General features: G+C 44.9%; 1 protein-coding gene across 1 annotated transcript in view; it reads right to left on the bottom strand.

Moving 5' to 3' along the window:
• Window positions 1-20,634, bottom strand: part of LOC149333476 (uncharacterized) — a 40,885-nt gene extending 20,251 nt beyond the window's left edge. The window contains exons 1-2 of the mRNA XM_089557732.1: window positions 20,509-20,634; window positions 18,683-18,837 (exon numbers count right to left, since the gene is read on the bottom strand). Coding sequence (XP_089413858.1) covers window positions 18,683-18,837; window positions 20,509-20,634 — 281 coding nt within the window. The remainder of the gene's footprint in view (window positions 1-18,682; window positions 18,838-20,508) is intronic.
• Between the last annotated feature and the right edge of the window lie 509 nt (window positions 20,635-21,143).

The raw sequence follows: 21,143 nt of genomic DNA, 5'->3' as shown, positions 1-21,143 counted from the left end.
TTTTCCCCGCACCATTGTTGACTAGAATGCCCTCCCCGCCGATGTTGCCTCCATCACGTGTCCACCTTCATTCTTATCCGCTGTAACCATTTGTATCATACTGCAATGGTTGTTGAATGAGTGTTTATGATTGCCGCATATGATTGTTGAATATATTAACCCACCCCTTATGTAATACCCCCTGAAGGGGGTCTTTAAAGTGAAGAAAGTGAAGTCTCATTCTTCTGTGCCCACTGCCTCCCTTGCTCGAGTCGGCTGGCGCCTCTGGCTGCGGCCACTCTCCCGATCCTGCGCGCCAATCAGCCAGCGCTTTATAACAGCGCTGCTATTCTTCAGGGTTGCTTGTTCAGGGTAGTGTGCTCTCAGGCAGGCTAAGATAAAAGAAGAGAGCAAAAACAAATGCCACCACTTCAAAAGGCTCAAACCAGCTCAGCAGTGATATTCCAACCAAATAATCCAGTGCTTTGTAGTCCAGACTCGGATATAACAGCTGTCAGCACTATATTATATAACCACTGCAATATTCACTTTTAACCCAAAATAACATGCGGCAATGAGGGCAAAATGCAATAAACTAAAATATCTGTCCTTTGTACATAGCATCCATTATGATATATTTGTGGGCAGTCTTCACTGTCTTCACAACAATATTATAAATGTTTTAGCGAAAATCAGGGCCTTATATACTGAAAAATTTGGCATTGTGTGTACGATTATAAATAGCGCTAAACAACTGCAAGCAGTATTAGAAATTCAATATTTTTACAATTGCATGAAACCTGATTCAGTATACAGTAGCAATTGTTTTGACAAGTTGCTTTAATGAGGCAATCTAAGCCAACAATAAAACAGCTGCACTGCCGCCAACATGCACATTTACCCTTAAATACAGGCAAATCATTTACAACCTGCATTTCATTACGTCCACGTCACAGCCGCGCCAAAATTAAGAATGAATACGAAATTGTTTCATGACAAAGTAGACTAAATAGAATAGAATCTCGAAGCACTTAAATTTTTTTTCCTGGGAAAACATTGCGGGGTTTAATGTCCCAGAAGCAACGCATGGACTATTAGGGACACCTTAGTGGAGGGCTCCAGCAATTTCCACCACCTGGGACCAATGTATTGTACTGAAGAATATATGGCTGATAAAATGACCAGCGTGTTTAGCACAGCATGACAATTCTTCACCAGTGTGGTGAAGAATTTCCGGCTCCATTACTTGGAGCCGAATGCCACATGTCCAATGCACGAAATAAGCCTCTCTGAAGGCCAAAATGAACGTATTCACCACTGCCGAGTTGTTCAAGTGGCACGCTTTGTCGAGTGGACACTAGAGCATACTGTGTCTTAGGAAGATCAGTGAAGTGCGGCCTAAGAATGTAAAGCAGTGAATTAACTGCCGCTCTCCTGATGTGATGCTTCACAGCCCAGGCCCTCAACTGGCTCCTTATCCCCTCTGGACACTCGGCATTGTCGGGAACATCCACCAAGTCATGCTCATCAGGCTCCACAGGACCAGCGTTTTGGCCGTGCAAGTCACTTCCATCTGGCTCAGCTTGATCTCCACTTGAACACTGTGTCTCAGCTGCCACGACAGAGTATTCAAAAGAATTCACTGCTGCATATGCTTGCCCTAAGCAGTCCCCGAGCGGTGCAAATCTATCGTTTCCAACACTTGCTAAACGTGATGGATTGTCGGATTGCAAATGGGGGAATGTCTCAGAGCATGCTGCCGCCTCTGCGTTTCTGCGACTTGCTGCAAACACCGTACGCTGCCCGCCTTCGCCAGATAAAGCTCTCGGCGACGTTTCACCCTCAAGAACCGCTCCATAATGAGGTCTTACCTTCCGACGTTTAGATCAGGTGGTGTTGTCATGGTGAAAGGCCAAGACACCGCACTGCAGGAACAACCAATGCTCCAAATCCAAACAGAGCACGATGCCAGCTACGCCGCTACGAAAGCACAGAGTGAAAAGCGCGGGAAGAGCATCGCGTTGCAGATTCAGTCGTTGTGACTGACACCGTGCTTTCGTAGATATGCTGTCAAAAATATGTTCGCAAGGAACAAAAAAAATAAATGTGTTGCTTTATTCTTTGTTCTCAAATTATGCAAGTTAAAATTTACATTGCTTCACTGCGTCTAGATAAAAAAACAATTGCTTCCCAGTTTCAATAAAACATTGAAACCGAAACTTTTGAGTTTCGGTTTCGTTTGGTGTCAGTATTACGGGACTTTCCTTTTATCTCTCGATGAAACTGTACTCGTCCGACAATTATTTAAATGCTCAGCATTAAAACGAAATTGATGCGGCAGCATTGCACCTGCATTTTGCTTACACATTACATTTCACCGATTGATAAATCAGGCTCACCATGCATGCAGTCATGCGCGCAGTGTATTCGTAAAAATATATATATATATATATTCAGATAATATGAAACGTACGTCGATCGAGCGTTTCGTCCGCAATTTCCACGCGTCTACTGCGCGTGCGTCTGCCATATACGTCACCGGCCAAGCCAGTGGGTAGCCAACCATGGCCCTACGATGGTCTCCGTGTGGTTGCCCGAGCGTTGGGTGCCGACTAATTTCGTATCATTTGCCGGTAGTTGGCTGAACGTTTTTGGCCAACTATTAACCAGCCCAATTGGCAGCCAACCACGGCCCGACTAGGGGCCGCCATTGGTTGGCCGAGGATACCGGCTGCCGAGCACTGTCCAATTGCTTACCGATGGTCGGCCGTCGGCCAATTTCACTTGGGTATATGGGCCATATATGGCCAAATATAGATAAATCTGTAATGTCCATATTTGGCTGGAGCTTATATATGGAGCTAGTTCTATATACGAATATATACTGACAGATCTGCACATAACCTTATATACTTTTGGTTAAATGTTGAGGGGAAATTTTCCCTAAGGCGGAGCAAACTTCCATTAAGGTATTAATTACTTATTCGCATCCATCCAAGCACAGTCATACACCATGTCCCCAGACCAAGACGAATCTTTTTACGAAAGAGCAAAAGTTTCTGGGGAAGCTGTGTCGGGTCCCTTGTAGCCGTGTGACTGCTTGGCGGAATGAAAATGAGTGATTAATCCCTTATTAAAACCTTATAAGCTTTCATATGGAAATATAAAATAAATGACAGCCTATGTATATGTGCCCTCATACGGCGAGATCTACCGAAGGAGACGGTACAAAAAAAAATTGAAGAAATCCAACGATTTGCGGCGCGCTTCATCTGCAATCTCTGCAAGCACCTAGGCTCCCCTTCTCCAATGTTGCATGCTGCTACTATCACATTAGCCAATAAAGAGTGAACCTGGGGCGTGGCGTCTCCAAACAGTGATGGAGGGCGGCCAAACAAAAGATGTAATGAAATTAGTTGCAACCATTGCAGAATGCTGTCATATATATGCCGTTATCGCCACATGCAGACGTAAGCGACTGTGCAGTACGTCCTTACCGCTACTACTTCAGATTAATACAGCTTAAACTTTTGACGTAGATTTTTATTTTAAAACTTTGAGAGATACGTTGGTGCTGTGTAGGGGGTTATACAGGATGGTTAACATTATGTAAGCGATAAACCTGATTTAATAGACGATTAATTAACTAACATTAACTAATAAACATTTTATTTTGATTCTAAGGGGCAATATTATGTTGCGAAATTAAAGGCCATCATCGTAAAAGGTGAGCCCAGCTTCTAACTTTTTTTTTAATTGGTATAGGAGTTTGAAATATCGAGCGCCAGATTTTGCGCATTTCAAAGCTCGCTGAGTTGGTTTACCCGCATTGAAAATGCATAAAACTGGCGGTCACTTTTTTTATGCATCAAACACGAACACCGTTTGTGTATTTTATGATGCAGAAAAAGTTTCTTTGAATTCGGCGACGATACGACGCGCAGCGACGCGTTTATGAATATGCGAAGCGGACAAGGCAATTCACTGAGCTTGCAAGTGTGTATGTTCAGTATTTCGAACCACATTAACGATTACGAAAATTTAAAAGCTAAGGTTATCTTTCCTTACTGACGGCCTTCATTTTCGCGATACAGACTTACGCCCCAAAATCAAAATTATGAAAGCTGTTTAGTTAAATATAATTAATCATTTTTCAGATTATTGAGCTCTATTACGTACATAATGCCCGTCTTGCTGTACGGTCCACCTTCACTGACCAAACCAACATATCTCTCGCACTTTGTAAAATAAAAATCTGTAAACGTTAAAAAAATGTCATCCAATACATCTCTAAGTGCTGCTTTAAATTGAAAAACCACTCGGTTTTATACTGCTCTAAAGCTCCTGATAATCATATAGCATAGGTAACACAAGTAACACAACTACCACACAGAAATTACGCAGGAAATTTTATTGGGGTACATTTAATGCTCTTGTGGTTCTATAGTTCTGTATGCTTCTTATCGTCGATGCTTTTCTTTTTTGCTCCTTATTTCGCTGAGTTTAGTGCCCACGGCCAGCAACAGCAGCTTTCCGGAGAGTTCCCGCCCCTTCTTGGTCGGCAGGGCCGTTGTGTAGGCTGCGTGGGAGATAATTTAGAGCGATCTTGATATAAATCTGCGCAGAACTTGTGCACTGAATCCGAGACAGCCTACCGCAAAATCCATTGTGGGCTATTAAAGGTGCCCTGCGACGTACATAAAGCATGGGCTCTTTAATCTTTGTATGCAGAGTAAGGGACATTGTGAGTCCTGAACGCGCAATGAGATCACCGAAATCATGATATTTGATATTTTATTCTTCGCTAGAAATGCTTGTTTCGAGCCGATGGTGTCGCAACGCGGCGGCCATTTGCGGCAGCGGAAATGAGGTGGCATCTAGATAGGGCGCTGCCTTTCTCATTGGTTGGGCGTCCAGTTTGCATATTGTTCCTTCATACTTGCGAAATGGATCCAAAATATTATGTCTCTGAGTACTGCAAGCTTTTTCGCATGCCACAAAAACTGGAAAGAAGCAGGGAAAGCGAACGAAAACTAACAAGAATACAGCTAGGGGCGACACATTCCATACCGCTTCAAACCTTCATGGCGGCCAGCGCTGTTCAAAAAACGTTGGCTCAGACCAGAAAGCGCGCGCGTCGAGACCGGCCGTGACCATACCAATACGGCAGCGAAAAAAAAGCCAGTCGACACACCTTGCCCAAAATGTGAAGAGAAAGGCCGGACAGGAGACGGGAGTCGAGTTTGGGGGGGAGGGGGGCTACCGCTGACAGCCTTGCAGTCCGACTCAAAAAGAAACTTCTGGGAACTTCCTTTGTCGTGTCACCCCTGCCCTTACTACGGCGTCGCGTACACGGGGGGAAGACGCCGTCAAAATGCGCGGCTGTCTACAGCCCCGACAAAGCAACAACTGCATGCACGCTTCCGCTGCGTGGGCGCTAGGCGCGGTTCTGATTGGTAGCGCCCAATGTCGGTACTGGGTGAGTGAAATGGGAGAGTGAAATGCGTTTTCGCCTGAGCTTTTCATTTCGAATTTTCAGAGTGGAATAACTTTCGCTTGCATGCCCCGATTTCAATAATTATTTTTGCTCTGGTCTCTGGAACGCATGATGAATCTATTTAATAATATTAACTGGTAGAGAGCAAATCATCGCGATGCCCCTTTAAAAGCTTAGTCTCATGCTTTTTTTTCGGGCTTTACCATTACAGTTTCCTGGCACAACCGCGAACAGAGACAAGTATACGCCAATTGTTTCTGAAACACGTTCGTTCGCACTAACCACCCGAAATAAAACGCGTACCAGCTCTTCATTCCACTGCTCCTGCTTAGCTGTAGAGCGCAAGCCTTGTGGCAAATGTAATGGGGCCTTTGTCACCTAATTGGATACGCAGAACGCAGCAATGCTGATCCCGTGTTAAAATAGAATTAGCACTATTACTTACGACAATGAAAAGGGTTCAGTTCCTGATACGTGCATATGAGAGAATCCATTACAGCTTGCTGTCTACGTCTCGTTACTTAGAAAATACATCCCTAACTAGCCCCGCAATGTGCTTAGTCAGGTTAGTCTATGTTTTTTGCGTTACACAATTCATGTCATGCACTTGAACTACCGCTGGCAGGAACGCAACTCGGTGGCGGTAAAAATTTCGCTACTGAAAAATGAGAGATTACTCTCCGACTGCACATAGCCCAGCTTACAAATAAATCATGCATTATGATACCATTTAGCTTAATTTATAGCCCTATCATCGAAAACTGCCGACAGCATTGGCAAAGGTAAACAACAAAGCAATACGGGAAAAACAGTAAATGGTTGTTCACGCTTACCTGAAATATTGATGATTGCAGGTTCACAGAAACCTTGGTATTTCCCGCTCACTTGCACCCTGGATCCTTCCGATGGCTCATCATCCCATGCATGCTTGGCGCAGGTCATTTTAACGCCGTCAAAAGTGTCTTCTTCCTCAAAACGCACAAGTGTGGCGCTGTACCATGATTTCAAAGGGAAAACAAGTGGATGCAACAACGGGTATAACCGGAAATTGCTCGCCCGGCAGGAAAGTGCGTAGCGCACTGCAGGGTCCGGCTTCTAGCTCTGTGCAACAGACGACAGTCAAGGGTGGCGCCACCAATGCCTTCCTTAGCAGATATCTGTGCATATCTGTGCATGTCAGATATCGGCACCTGCGCACGGGCGCTCACGCGCGCGTCAGAAGCGGGGTCCGGTTTACAACAATGGGAGGACCGCGGGGGCTCTCGGGGACTCTTTTTCTTCATGGCTTGAAGCTCTTTCAGCCTCCCCTAAATTTTCTTGGAATCCTTGCAGATCCCAAACCATCTCTTGTTCACGGCTTGACATTTTTTTCAGTCGGCTCCCGAGGGGGAGCGAGCCAGGACCAGGAGCATGGAGGTTCATGCCACTTTTCGACGCCCGTCGCGGCGCGTGCTGGGCGCGCAGGCGCTTCGCGTGTATGCCTTGGAAGTGTCCATCGAGATGGGGCTTTATATCGCGTGTATCTTTATCAATATAAATATAACTAACGATACCCCTGCTGCGTCGTTGCTTGAAATCCCGTCGAACTGATCGCCACTCTAGTCGACGGAGCTTTGCGGAAATTGAGAAAAAGATATCTTAGCGGAAAGTTGAGCACTCTTCGGCGTCTGGCCGACATTCGACGGTTTCAAATGCTTACGAAATGCGAACAGAGACCGCCCCTGTCATTGGCGGTGGCCGTTATCTTGCCTCAGAGCCGCGTCCCGCAACTGTTTCGGCCCTCTTGATTTCGACATCTGCTGCTCACTTGTTTCTTCTCCTCTTTGTTTAGCACGCTGCTTGCGTTGTCGCTTATTTAGTGCTTCAAGTTAATGACTCGTCATTCAGCATTTACAGCGTGCGCGTGAAATTTCAGCGGGAATACACAAATGTCGACTGCACTGCAGTACCACCGTTGTCTGCATACCTGTAATCGTTTGTATGGCATAAAACGCAAGCTATGTTAACTATTCCCTTTCTGATGCGCGGATTGCAACTGTACTTGTTTACAGAGCATGATCACTGCAAGAAGACCGGATGTTTGCGACGAAACACTTGATAGCCGGAGAACTGGCGCTTTCCGGTCGTGGTAGATCCGCTTTCTTCCATACCACAAATACTCGGTGCTGAACTGCTTTATCCAGAAGCATGTTCGACGATTAATCGCATCGGTGAAAATGATCTCATTTGTTATCCACGAGCGGCGCCAGTGGTCGACTGTTGACGGCTCCCTAAAGGCCGTTGTACGATCGTTTTTGGGCGGATCCGCCAGCCAGCGAACCGCTCGCTTTCGGCCTTCGCTCGGGCGTGGGGCGGAATGGGTGTTGTACGATCATTTTGGAGCTGGCGGACGAGGCGGATGGTTTAAAGCGTTCCGAGTGGCGCGCCCGGGATTGCCGCCTGTCCAATAGCATGCTCCTGTTGGCAACCTAGACGGCGCGAAAACGTGGTCTTTTTTTGCATTTCCTCCATGTTTTTTTGCTCCTCGGCGACCGGCACTTAGGCTGAACTTCCGCATAGCCGTGGCGTGGTTTTTGAAGTTCTTGACCACAAAGCATTCTTAACTGTCCCATGAATTTAAAACAAAGTGGTTGCTCCGTATTTCAGAAAAGTATACATGTGCCATCCTCATTAATCCATACATAATTAGATAAGGGAGTAAGTACACTAGCCTAGAGGTTAAGGAAATGCAAGAACCGATTTGGAAAGTTTACATAGCAAATATTGGCGGAGACTAGGATAGAATGCTTTGTATAGTCAAGGGAACGGGAACTGCTTCATATTTTGCAGTTACCTCAAACAAACACAATCATATGAAGCAGAATGCGAAAAAGTTAATTTTCAGAAATAAGAGCTATGATGTCTCAGGACAGAATGAATTGAAATAAGCCATTGAAGTATGTGTGGGCCATAGATGCTTAAGTTCTCCAGTAAAGCTCTACAGCAATCTTGAAGGTACGTCCTTTCTGATCAGTAAAAAATAATGTGAGAAATTTTAAGGGCAACTCTGATTCCCAAAGCAGCAAGCAAAAGAGAGAATCTGTATTTGTTAATCGATATCCACACCACTTGTTATATATAGAATAATGTCGTACTAGTTACTAATTACCAATTTCTTAGCAAAATATCCTTATTCCACTGCCAGTCTGGGTTGCAAGGAAACGAATTAACTGAGCCATCAGTAGTCATAAGGAAGTTGGAAAAAAACCAAGTTGAAGTCAGGCCGAAGGATGACGAAGAAAAACAGAAAGGCAGTGATGACTTTTGTCTTTTATTGCTATCTCTTTGCTGCAATCTGATGATGAGAGCTTTTAAGCTGAACCAGTTGCCCAGTTAATACTATCCTTAGTACATGTGACTATATACGAGTTACATGCATAAGCATACACATGTAGAATTCTCACTGAGCCACATCATGAAGTCAGTGTGTTGCTCAGCTGAGCAGAACAGACAAGCACAAAGAGAAGCCTGGTCAACAACAGGTGGGTTCACTAATGCATGTTTAGCTTTGCAGTGAGCGAATGTAGGTAGCTAGAGCTAGTTTGTGCAAAGTTAGCCCAAATGCTACTATTGTGTAAATCTGCCCCGATATAGTTTGAAATAAATTATGAACAAAGTTCTCAATGAACACGTTATGCATAAGAGAGCATTGTACTGGTTTGCCGAGGTGACCGAGTGACTGAGCACTATATCAGATCTATTTCTTTTCATATTTATCACACCTCAGTTGTCCTAAATGACGTTAGTTTAGTAGCGAGCTTTAAAATGGTGTGCCAGGTAGGAGCTCAGTGAGTTCGTAATTTGTAGCATGATTTCTGTAGTAACCACTTCGAAGGACAGTAAGATACACAGCCTTGTGGGATGCAAGACCGTTACAGCCTTCTGTGGCACGAACAAAAACGAATCTTCAAATTCAGTGGCATATGAGCTAAATGAGGCACAAGAGTGTTAATGCACCTAGTGCACGAGAGACTACAAGTTGGGACTGATTAGTTGGGGACGTGTTGGTAAGGAGCAAAAAAAACCTGCATAAGATGAAGACATTCAAATATGCACTTTTAGTGCTGTCACACTGGACCTTCAAAAATGGCCTGAGAAAATAAAACAAGCGGCTCAGGACTGAACTAATTCAAGGATTCTAGTTAAATTAGATTTGTGCCATGTGCCATTAGAATGCCCAAGTTGATGACACACAGGGGAATTGAATGCAAGTAACTTGGAAGACGGTGATACTAACAACACGTCATGGTGTAAATATCCTAGGTTGTGGGTGGGTGTATGAGGATCATTAGGTATTTGAACCAATATACAGTGAATATACCTTTATCGGAAGTCCTTATAAGTTGGCAAAATGTAATGCTGACAATAAAAAACAATATTACTGCATTCTTAGTAACATTAGCAAACAGGACAATCCAGGGCATGCTAATTGTTGTTTTGAACAACTGAAATGCTGGTATTGATTGCAATATGGCACACCCCATATGGCTGTCAGTGAAGGCATATGACAAAACACTGAAGGGACGGTAATAATGCAAGTAATGAAAAGCTGAGGCCCAAAGGAGTGCCTTGGCGGATGTCCGAGATTGCAGGAAAAGGCAAGATACATAAGAATTGGAAAGGGAAATCTGCCGAAGGCTGGCTGTTTAAGCTTGGATCCAGTTTAGAGCTATTGGATGCAAGTTAAAGCACAAGAAAACCAGCCTCACATAAATAGGGGAATCGCATGCTTTTGCAAAGCAAAGAACAAAAGCATCATGGGGGATGTTGCAGTCAAGGTGCATGTCGTGAAGAACAAGAAAAAGTTGGCTATTGCAGAAATGTCTACTAAAAGCTTGCCGATTTGAATCAAACAACTTAATGGGCCAAAACAATCTAGCAGGGTCAAGAGTATGAAATGTGTTTGGTGATTTGCAGCACATGCCAATAACACAAATAGGGCCATAGGTGCTGGGTGATGCAGGATTAAAAACAGAGGGGCCAGGATATAATAAGGCAGGAAGCTATCTGTACAGCATGCACTAGATATGCCTATACAACCTACTTCCTCTCCCGTTGTTGCTTTCTGTAAATTTCACAGAACTTGATCGTAGCGTACTGTGGGGTGCACCGGTGGCAAGTTGGCATGTCGAAACTGTGCTAAGGGACGACAACAGAGCAAGAATTGCTACCCTGTGCAGTGATGTTGTTACCGTCGTCTTTGTTCCTAGCGTAGCTTTACTAGCTCCACAGGGCTTATTTTGCAGTCTGCAAGTAGTCATGTCTGTAGCAAGCAGTCACAGGCAAATGAAGGTGGTAGCAGACAGACATATGCAAGTGCATCGACGAGATCTTCTCAAAGCTTCGAGAATGGCTTGTTAAACAAAGTGCTGCGGCTGACCCAGGAAGCGCCGCTGAACAACCGCTTAATACCAATAAGGCCGATTTCGCGAGCAGCTCTGCAAAAATAGCATTGCGAACACATCCAGTTTCGTACCACTGATCCCCGGATCGAAAAGGACCATGAGCAAAATCAACAACAGACACTGTCATTGCCTATGAGGTGCTTCAAGACCACTGTATTTTTCTGATTGCAGTGGAAACCAACATCCCACTTAAACTGAATACTGCCAAGCATTTGTCAATATTGACTTAACACTGCTAAGCAAAAAGAGAAAAAAAAGCAATGGCAAAGGTTTTCTCAATATTTTTTTCTTCTTTTTCATCAAGACTCGTTATGCTCAACTTGCTCTGTGGTCAGTTTTGATTGCATAAGCTGGTGCCACACTTTTTATTTTTTTTTTCTGCACTACATCAATTGAAATGCTCATGAAAAACAGACTTATGAGTTGGCACATATTAGAGATTTGTACACTGTCGATCAGTCGTGATTCAAAAGCGGCAATGATTCTTGTTTGTAATCGCGGAATACCATGTTGTTACAACCTAAACCGAAATGGCTAGCGGAAGTGTTCAGTCACCCATTCATCACGCCGATATGTTTATTGCAGGCAAATGTGCGCACAGCCGGCAGGAAATAAAAAGAAATGACGCTCCCGAAGATACATTTGCACTGCACCGATGTTTTCACACAGGTTGCACAGTTTCTCCGGCGAGTCGTAAACCGAGCACCCATCATCACAAAACGTACTGAATGGAGCACCAAAGCGCAGAAGGACGGCGACATCGCTGTTGTCGCCGCAAAACAGTCCTACGGCCGTGCAGCCAAGCTCGCGTCGCGTCACGTCGCACAAACGGCAATTCTCAAGCACAGTGCCAACACGAATCGCGAACAAAATGGTAACGAATGCGTAGCCAGCAACAACGTTCATGTGCACGCTTCGGTCGCGATCACTGCAACCATCCAAACGAATGCGACTAGCTGCACAACTCCACGTTCATTTCAGCATTCGGAAAGCACGGCGTGCGTAGTGAGCTCTCGAAGGCGCACATTTCACTGCCTTGACGTAAAAGCACTCGCTTCGATCGCAATCACTTTCACTACGCGGACACTAGTCACTGTGCTACGCAGCTCATGCACGCACAAAAGTTCACCGTGAGCAGCTGTTGTTCGCCGCTGTGCGTGATGATCCTCGCAGGAATTAGGAACGCTTGCAGCAACCACAAACAGCTCCATATAAACACTTCGTGACACCGCCAACGCGTAGGTCTTGCGTCGGTTTGAAGAGGCCCTCTGTCAACTACATCAGCGTCGATTTCAACTCGGGAAACTGTCGCTGCTCGCCGCTGCTGCACGCGGAGAAGTTCGCAGTCGCTCTGAACACTCGTAATATCAACATGTGGCCAATATAGTATGCCTCACGGCATAGGTGCCACCACTACAGCCACGACCTATGCCTCGCTCCCCAGTTCAGTCGACGGACGGCCATCTTGCCCGGCAGGAGCGGATGCCTACGTCACGTAAAAAGCAACCAATCGCTGCAATTCGGTCGCCGGGTGGTTCGCTCGTCCGCCCCAAAGTTGAAGTTCACCAACTTTCCTTTCGCCTGCCGAACGGGGCGAATGCCTATTGTCTGGTCGTTCGGTCCGCCAGTCCGCCTGCCTGGCGGATCCGCTCAAAAGCGATCGTACAACGGCCTTAAAGCAATGCTTGGCATGCCGGGTGACACCGGTGCTTCCCGCTCGTTCTATTCGTCCTGCGATATCAGCAATCCTCCGCTAAGGGTTACAGTTTCCAAAACTTCACTTATGACCATTTGAATTCGCCAAACTTGTGTATTCGCTCTCCACAAAAGCCGAGACCACATACGCGAACAATGCCGACTAGCGCTTATTCATCGAAAGCAAGGGTCTCATCGAAGCAGCTAATGCTGGCGCTGGAGAGCTCGGAAAGCGCCGTGATATGGTCTGGTTGCGTGCACAATGGACTTCAATTCTAGAGACAAAAGCTATCTTTCTCTGATTTAGTATTTTTTGCAGTAATATGGGGAGTCATCATATTAAGAAGCAAACAGAAGGATCGTGAGCGTCAGGTTCATTATAAGGTTCAGGCTGTACAATCCAGCCGGAATGAAACGCGAACACGAATATCGCCTTCTTTTTCTACATTGCAGAGAAGTATTCACTTGCAGCCAGTTTAAAAATATGTACTTAGGTAGACCCTTCACCCAGACACAGGAATCAGGCTAGTTCTGCACTACAGTTGAAAGTAGACAGGCAAAATATTTTGTTTTTTTCACATGCGCTGTTCGCTTGCCATGCTGTAGACGGAACAAAATGGGCTATGAACGTGTGACCAGTAAATAATTTACATTGCATTTTTTTTCTCTCATGGTGTTTCGAATGGGGTTTTAATAGCCGGCTGGGATGTCGATGTTAAGTATAGGCACCATGCGCTGCAGTTTGGCGAGCACGAGTGACGTCATCTGGGTAACAGGGAAGGGGGGGGGGGGGGGGGTGGACGTTGCTCTCTCGTTCAGTTTGCAGTCAGCTAGGAGAGCGCCAAGATATTCCCTCCGAAACCGTAAACAAACTTCGCTAATGATGGGAGGCTCGACCTACTGCTGTGTTTATATATCAAAATTAAAATTTCATCTCTTTTCATGGAGACCATGCATGCTTGCGCATGCATATGAGGGTCCACTGGAACGGAGTCTATTTTGGAGCTAAATTCAGGAGTGCAAACTGGGAGCGGATTTACATAGTCTGGGGTGTTTTCAAGGTGCCATCACTGGTAGGAGTCCTAGGAGTTCTTTTGTTTCTTTGTGTAAAGAGAGGGAATGCGCTGACTAATAGGGAGTGGTTTTTGGGGGCGTTCTTGGAGAGGACATCTTTAGTTTCAGACTACGGTTTTTTATACATCTGTGTGGTTCAGCGGGTTAGGGCAGTTTTTTTTACATGCGTGCGTGCGCGTTGTGGGTACGATGTAGTTTTTCTGAGTGTGCTTATGCAGTTTTTCACGATGTTTCGCTTATAAGTTTTTCTGTATGGGTTTGTATCACGTTGCATAGAGCGGATTTAAAATTTTTATATTGATATCGGTGAATTCCCGCCATCTAAAACCCTTTTCTGGATCAATAGAAAAAAAAACTAGAAAATACATTACATTCTGTAACGTAATTTATTGAATTTTACATCGCTAAACCCTTCCTAAAGTTTACCATCACAATGCGATACATCACGGCCAAATTCCTTTGCTGTCCCTAATTAAATTAATGCCCTGAGGAAATACCTAACACAAAAGTCCTGTAACATACTCAGCAAGAAATGCTTAGTTTTTTTGTTTACTTACACCAATGCTGCTCTGAGCGGAATACATGTACATAAAACAAAGTAGTGTTCTTCCTGAAGACATCTAGTATATAGCACTACCATTAACTGAGTGTAGTAACGATGCGTTTTTCGCCATTCCAGCCGACCATGTTATGTATGTGGATGTTAGGTATGCGGCTGATTTCATTATGTGAGTGAATTAGACACCTGTCCTTCAATCTGCAAGGGCACTTAAAGGAGCATGGACACCTAACTTTTGGGTGCGTGTTTTTTCTTTGTAATGATGCGTGAGGCACTATTATACATGGAGTACCACGTGGTGTTCCTACAACTGCTAAATAATTTATTATCGATTTTTTCTCTTGCTGTTTAAAATTCAATAACTCAACTATGAGTGGGACGTCAGTGAGTGAGGCATGAAAAACTGCGATATAATCGCTGCGTCCTCGTTTTAATTCACTACAATGCTGAAGCCAGTCAGCCAGCTTCACTATCCGGACTTGTAACGAATGTAAAACAGCGATTATATTGCACTTTTTTCATGCCTGCTTGTCATTTCCATTTTCGAAATTCTGTGTGGGCACGTCGCCCGCGGAGCGCATGGAGTCAGCAACGCCTCGACTGGTGCCCGTGCTGCTCGCGCTGCTGACACTCTCTTTCATTGTGAGCACGTCCCGTCCTGCTCGTGGGTGCACAAAAGAGGGGTTGCCGCTCTTTGTGAGTCATGACTGGAATGCCGCGACGTTGAGGTAGTGAAGAAACGTATTGTTGTGTCGGGTGCTGCCACAATAGTTCTCACAACATCAACAGCCAAGAGCAGCCCTTGGAACTCTATAGATTTCCTGGACATATGTGCCACATTCCTGAAAAAAAATTCAATACTCGAAATTTGTAATCTACTGCCGAGGAAATTTTGGAGGTAATGGTGAATCTTTTCGATGTGTAGCAAAATCTTGCAGAACTTTTCCATCGCTCGCATCGAACGATAACAAAAACATTAATAGCAAGACAGAAAAAAACAAAAACAATGCAAGCATGTCGACGGGAGGTTGGTATAGTGAAATCTTCCAGTGTATAAAAAAAATGCGTTCATACACTTTTTCCCATTCAAAAATGGTTTTCCTCGGAATTGTTGTCTGTGAAATGATTGAGAACGAGAGACGGCAAGCCTGGATAACTTCTGTGCGCAAGCTGAAGTAGGCGGTTTTCTCTTGCTAAATTGGTTTGTTATGTTGCGCGTGTGTATTATTTCTGACGAATTTTCATTGTAATTCACTAAGCATGCAGTGTTTAGTCGTACAGCTCGCGCTAAGGAAACAATTTTTTTTTTTTTTTGCCAGTAAAGCCCTCCGCCGTTCAGGTAACTCAAACAAATATTTTGGAGGCTGACATCAACAGCTGCGTTAGGCAGACGCGTGTGAGGCAAGGTCAGTGATCGCCTCATTGTTCCTTTGTGTGACGCCCGGCTCAATTTCCGAAGTTATTTTGCTAGATGTAAAAAATGTCTCAAAGTAAAAGTAGTAAAGATATTAGCTTGCACATGAGCGAGCGTTTGAATATGAGAGATGGCTCTGCAAATAAATTGTTTTGGGAATGCACGTGCGCTGCAATCGGCATTACATTAAATGTACCAACCACTGCGTAGTGATTGACCAAACTAGAGCATTTTTTCTGTTAGCCGTAAGCCAGCATCTGGTAAACGCATTTCGCGCGTGTTTGTTTTTCTTTTCAGCCTCGCCTATCTTTATTTTACGTCCAAATAAACACATACTCGTTATTATTCAGCGAAAAACGTAATGAAATTACAACTTTGGCAAAGAAAGTTGCGTACATCTAACTGCTCAGCTACCCAACAAAATTAAGTATTTTGCGAAACTTTCCCTGCCATAAAAAAAGGTATTAAGCTCGAATTCCGCGTCTTAAATAAACTTGCCATTTACTTGCGACACAGATTTCGCCGCAACGGTAACGACGGTTTCGTGAACAATCTGCTCCACGAAGTGGACCTGATGCACTGTGAGTTCTCTTTTTTTTTTTTCAAGTCGGCGCAGAAAAAAAAATCGCTGACCACTCTTTCTTGAAACCTACACCTGAGAGGGTACTGTCGCGATAGAAGGAAATGCAAACAGCGCGGCGCCTAATTCGAACATAAGTACGCTACAGACATGAATTCCAGTTTCGCAGTGCGTAGGCAACATGCTGTTCACATTATTTTCTATCGCCCTTGTACATTTTCCTAGTCCTCTTAATTTCGTCAGCGTTCTAGCACGAAGGAAAAAGCAAGCGTCAGCGCAAACAGATTTCCAGGCAGTCCAACACGTGTAAAGTATGTGCGGAACTGGTCTTTTTTCAAGAGAAAGGGCTCAATGGGAGGGGTGACAGGTCTGCCCGGTCAATTGTGGGGAGTCGCGGGAGACGCTGCGTTTCACTCGCGCTTGTAGCGCCCCTCTGCCAAGCTCTGGTTCCCTCGGCGTGCCTTCCGGAGTGAAAGAAAGAGAGAAAGTGACACGGAGCTGGACTAGCCACCCGCCAGCTATCTTCTAACTGAGCACTGCCGAAGGCGGCAATGTGTCGCTTTTCTGCTGTTCTGGGAGGGGAGGGGGTCTCGAGGGTCCGCTTTTTCACCGCCTCAGCAGCGCCATCTCTCGCTCAGTAGGGTAAGGAACATTTTGCCGTGAGTGGTGGCTGACCGTGGACACAGCGGCGACTCATTTATTACGCAAATAAAGTATGTCTTGCTTCCCCGTGACTGCCGGTCTCAGAACTGGCATCTGAATATCGGCCGGCAGGGGAGGGTTGATTATGAAGGGAAGAAAAAGTTGAGGTGAAAAGAAACAGACCAACGCGCATAGTATCAAAAACTATTTGCAGAAGATTTTTTTACAAACTGTTCAGCTGTGGCACAACAGTCGGAGTAGAATGGCGAGCTTGGTCAGTATACCACGGAGACTCGGCGGCGCGGAACAGGCGATGGGTAAAAGATTTGCGTGCAGCTGTGGAGTTTTTCTCGTCTGCATTGTAAACGTTTTTCTGGCAACTCTAGATAGGTGAATTTCCAAACATTTTGTATTTTTTCTCAGACAATTATACTAGAGCGTTTTAATCTTCATCCCTGTGCCGCAAGCAGCGATGTGTTATTTAGGCTCCTGGACAAGAAATGCCTGTATGCTGCAGCGGTTTTGCAAACGTTTATTGTCTGGCATTACCGCAAACAATGCAGGTTTCCCCTTCCTTAAGAACGACATAGTTTTGGGGAACAGCGCCCAAAGAAGGAACGTACACCGCACCACCGGCTTGATGGTTTGAGTATTCATCACGTTTGCGAAGGGGCTGAGTTCGATCCCCAAGCGCTTGCTGTACGTTCGGGACTCTATAATCTATCAATGTTCCTAGAAACTATGATTTCGATCGCAACCAACTCGCTGGACTTGTAATCCGCTTATTTAGACCCAGTCAGGAAGGTTTATTTCGTCAGGAAGGTTCGAAGTCCACCGAAGATAGAAAGCGCATATATGCATGTATTAGTGCATTTAAATCATAGCAAAGTTTAATGTGATTTATAGCGCTGTACTTTAATTCACATTAATTAAACACCGCTACGTAATAGCAGTCTAATTTGATTGAAGCCGCAATCATAAAAAGCTTAGTATCTTGTTGTGCGGTGTGTTTCACCATCTTAATTAACCAATAATATCATGTTTGACACAAAGTTAATTATGTAAGTTCGGAAGTATATGGCACAAGAATCCCATATATGAGGTCGGATATGTTCCATATATGCGAGATTGTTTCCATATAAGGATTTGAAGGCCCCCATATAAAGAAAGAGCATCTATATAAGGACGCAAATACGACTATATATAGAAGTATATGGCACTATATAAGGTACCTTATGGCCGTATCTGCCCGTATTTGTGGTCTTATACACCCATATATAGCCGTATATTGCGGCATATCAGGTTTCCCGTGGTCATATCTGGCCGCATATACGACCATATATGGACCTATTTAACTGTATATGATCCCATATATGAGTATATACAGCCATATATAAAATATATCTGGCCCATATCTGCCATTTTCGTAAGGGGCAGCCCGAGAGGCTCATGGGCAGCCCTCACTATGTTTGAGGGAACCGAAAGCGCCTCGCGCGCTGATCAATCTGCTCGCTTTCGGTTTCATGCAGAGCAATGGCGTCGTGGAACCCGTTGTAAACAGCGAGGAGATTGCACTCTGCTGCTCGAGTGACGCTGCGGACGGATGCTTATGTTTGGCCCAGAGAACATCGTGCCTTGAAACGAGCTTCAGTGCATACAATGCGCTACTCCGGCAGTGCAGACCATTCAAGGTTACATCTACTCTCGACCACGAGATAGCGTGTTTTTTTTTAGCCTCCACTCCACACACCCTCCACTTTTTGGTAGAGCTTCCTGACGGCTTGCGAAGGCAACTCACGGCGTTGCATTCCCGCTGGTGGTCGTGTAAAGGACGTCATACTCAGCTGTGGTACCATCTTGAGATAGCGAAGTTCTCTCTAGCCTTTCGCAGTAGGTAGGAGGCTGAGGGTCCGAAGTGACTTGAATGTCAAACAAGGCAAAATTTGACAGTACCTGCGGCAATATAAACACTTTCTTAGTTGATGACACGAGCTAGGCAAACCACAAATCTGAAACCTTGTTATGAACTTTTTACTAAATCGCCTTAATTATACCAACTTTTTTCTTCATTCCCTTGTGGATAACAGTGGCTGATAATCGAGTTCACTTTCCATTAAATTCTCTAAAAATACCGCCAAAGAAGATATTACCTGCAGAGAATGTAAAATGGAGGCCAGAACAAATCCAATACTCTTCCGTGTTTTAATTCTTATAATGCGTAGCTATAGAAGCTTGTGAATGTTGCGTGCATGTTTTACCTTTGCATTAACTCAAGCATTTATTAGCATATGTTCCAGCTACCCGTCAATTTTTGCTGCTTACCGCGTGAGAGCGCGACAGGGGATTCATTGTCTAAGAAAACTTCTTGCTGGGCCAGTTGGTAATTCATTGTAAAGACGCCAAAAACCACACACACACACACACACAAGACAAGAGAACGGGACAGAGAGCCACCCACAACTAGTTTATTTTGCAGAACCCACAAACTTATACACACTCAGCCAGTGCCTGCGCAAGGAAGAAATTTAAGCATCAATTTCTACATCATAACGAACGCTTTTTGCGCCTGATACAGAGGAACAGATATTTCGCTTACATACAAACTGCCTTTCATACTGATATAGAAAGCCTCAATCAGTTCTCTTGCTTTGAGATTTCTGCTTCTGGCAAGGATCCGCACGGATGAGCAGCATAGCTCACAACAGCGAGAAAGGCAGGATCTGATATGTATGAGCACATTGCTTTTCAGCCGTGCGGATCCTTGCCAGAAGCAGCAATATAAAAGCCACATAACTGATTGAAGCGTTCGATATGATTGAACTTATTGAACTGATTGAAGCGTACTACCTAATGTAGCTAAGTAGACCCTGAAACGTTTGGCCCTAAAAACCAAATGTGCGCCTTAAGTACAATCTATGCGTATCTTCAGAAGGCCACGAGTACATTATCCCGTGTTATGACAGGGTCGCTGAAGAACACAGCGATCCGCTTTCGTCTACACTATGTGTTACCAATATCACTTTGCAGGAAGTGTTTTAAGCACGCAGAAATGTTAGATTCGTACAATTCTTAACGAAATGAATGCCATATAAAACTTTCGAGGCACTAAAACGCTTGGGGGGTCGAAGTTGAATAAAACTTTATGCCACAGTCTCGAGAAAAAAATATCCATTGGTATCCCTGTTCTCGTTCAGCTTTCCCTTGAGGGAGCAATGTGCACTGGTGCCATTATTCTCGTTGCTCATTCCCTTGTGGGATACGTGTAGTAATCAATACACGAATTGATGATGATGAATTTTTATGGCGCAAGGGCATCTGTCGCCAAAGAACGCCGTGCCACAAGGTTGCTTCCTCTACTCAAGGCGGGCTAAAGACTCATTTCCCAAACATTTCATCCTCATTAAGCCGAGCACCAGGCCAGGGGAAGCTTCTACCCAGAGTATCACCGGTGGGTACCCGGCGGCACTGGTGATCGAACTCCGCACCTCCCGCATCTGAGGCGGATGCTCAACCACAGGGCCACCGCTGCGGTATTACACGAATTCGTACAAATAACACAAGGTCGAGCAATATATCGAGCCGGGGCTTAAAGGCGCAGAGGACACTATTTGCCGCTACTCTTACCTGCAACGCGTCACAGTCCTGGGTACTTTCCTGGCAGTCTTGTGCATGGACACAAGGAACACCTAACATGGACGTTAGTGCCATCCCCAAAATGACCAAGAGGCCAGAATGCATGGGCGAATCCATTCCAAAGGTTCTTAGAGAGACGACGAAGTGATGGTTTCCTTCTGAAAAAAAGAGGAAAAAAACCCATGCATTTCCTACGCGAAAACAAACATCAAAAGGAGTCTTCATCCTTTGTGAAGATAATTCACCTGACTCTAAGGAAGAGCTTTTGGGTGAAGGTCTTGACAGCTGAGTGATGTTCCGAAGGTATTTTGGAGTGTTAAATTTCAACTTGCACGTAAACGGTCATAGATTTTATTCCGCAAGCGAAATTACAATTTAAGGGTAGCGGAAAAGGACCACTGTTGATTTGTAACGCCAACAATATTTAACACAAAAACTCTCTCTGAAAGGGAAAACAAATAGTTTCACAGACGGCAGAATTAATGTGCCCCACGAGGTAACTTTGCCAGGCGCAGTTGGTCTATCAAATGTGGTTTTGGCACTGCCACTGCTCCACATTTAAACCAAGGGCTGGGAGCTTATTTCTCCAGCCCGCCCCATGCTCCAGCGCAGCTGGCACTTGTTTT

The sequence above is a fragment of the Amblyomma mixtum genome, chromosome 8 (assembly GCF_055824585.1).
Source record: "Amblyomma mixtum isolate Tamu chromosome 8, ASM5582458v1, whole genome shotgun sequence".
NCBI classification, from domain to species: Eukaryota; Metazoa; Arthropoda; class Arachnida; order Ixodida; family Ixodidae; genus Amblyomma; species Amblyomma mixtum.
The sequence above is the reverse complement of the archived record's forward strand: the minus strand, read 5'-3'. Positions and strand labels throughout refer to the sequence as shown.